Raw genomic sequence first — 1,292 nt, forward strand, 5'->3', positions numbered from 1 at the left:
CGGGCGCCTTCCCGCTGCTGGTGCGCGGGGACTGGGGCTCCGCCGAGCCGCCCCCCGCCCTGAGGAAGAAGCTGCTCTGCTACTTCCAGAGCCAGAAGCGCTCGGGAGGCGGCGAGTGCGAGCTGCGGGCCGGCACCGACGCCGAGACCGGGACCGGCCACCTCCTCGTCTGCTTCGCCTGCCCCGAGGGTGAGCGGCCGGGCCGGGCGGGTGGAGGCGGGTGACCCGGCGGGTCCAGGGGCCGGGGTGTTATGGATCAGGCTGTGGGCTCCCTGCGGGGAGAGTGAGGGTGCTGCGAGAGGCAGCTCACAAGCTTGAAGTTCCTGCAAGTTAAAAGATACGTACTAACTGAGTTGTTGTAGTAATATCTCCTGTCTACTACGTGATATACAGTATCTATAGGACATAGATGCCGTATACACCCCAGAATATACAGTATAGATAGTCTCTAAACATGGTGGGATTCTTGTGGATGTCCCGTGCAGGGCCTAAATTGGACTCAGTGATCCTTGTGGGTGTTTTCCAGCTTGGAAGATTCTGTGATTCTGTGATATTTTCTTACCTATATGCTCTGATTTGGTGTTGGGTACTATCCTCTAGATTTTGCAGAAAGGCTAGAAGCTAATAAATATATCCTGTGAGTTATATATACATATATACTAATCCTGATGCACAGTAGTATTGTCCAGATTGCTCTTGGGATAATAAAGGTTACGGTAATCAAACAATATATGTAGTAGCTACAGATATATATAAAAAACCCCTGATATATAACAGGCATGTATTTCTCTAAACTTGCAGCCAGGTGGAAAGGATTTAGCTGCAGTTGGATTAGATGTGTACATACACATGCATGTATGTGCATAAACACACACACACAGATATATTATGTATACTTTTTTCCTTGCCTTATGCTTCCCAGTTGCTGACTCAAGGAGCCAGTAAGTTCATCACATAGAGCCACAAGCCATTTTGACACTGGCAGGAAGAGGATGTGAAAGGGTTGGGGGCGGTTACCAACATGAAACATGTGACAGAGCTGAGCTTTGCACCTCTTGTGTTTCTTCGGGGAAATAATGTCCTTTGCTGTTCTTCCGCTTCCTTTTCAGGCAAAACGCCTTGTGCGTACTGTGTTAGTGTTGGAGTTGAAAGCTCTTTCATTTCGTGGGACAGCTAATGTGTCTGCCCTGTGTCCGGCTAGGACAGGGATAACTTTTGCAGCAGCGAAGACGGGCACAGCCGGGACCCAGGGGATATTCAATCCCACCTCAGCAAGCACGGGGAAGCGGGGA

The 1,292-nt window shown here is 50.2% G+C and overlaps 1 protein-coding gene across 1 annotated transcript in view; it reads left to right on the top strand.

Moving 5' to 3' along the window:
- Nucleotides 1-5: 5 nt before the first annotated feature.
- Nucleotides 6-1,292, top strand: part of LOC114067330 (protein mono-ADP-ribosyltransferase PARP14-like) — a gene marked incomplete at its 5' end in the record, with an annotated part of 18,156 nt that continues 16,869 nt past the window's right edge. The window contains one exon of the mRNA XM_027902656.1: nucleotides 6-189. Coding sequence (XP_027758457.1) covers nucleotides 6-189 — 184 coding nt within the window. The remainder of the gene's footprint in view (nucleotides 190-1,292) is intronic.

Source organism: Empidonax traillii, unplaced genomic scaffold (genome assembly GCF_003031625.1).
Source record: "Empidonax traillii isolate 1590-97213 ecotype Southwest subspecies unplaced genomic scaffold, ASM303162v1 scaffold900:size397343, whole genome shotgun sequence".
In the NCBI taxonomy this organism is placed as follows: domain Eukaryota; kingdom Metazoa; phylum Chordata; class Aves; order Passeriformes; family Tyrannidae; genus Empidonax; species Empidonax traillii.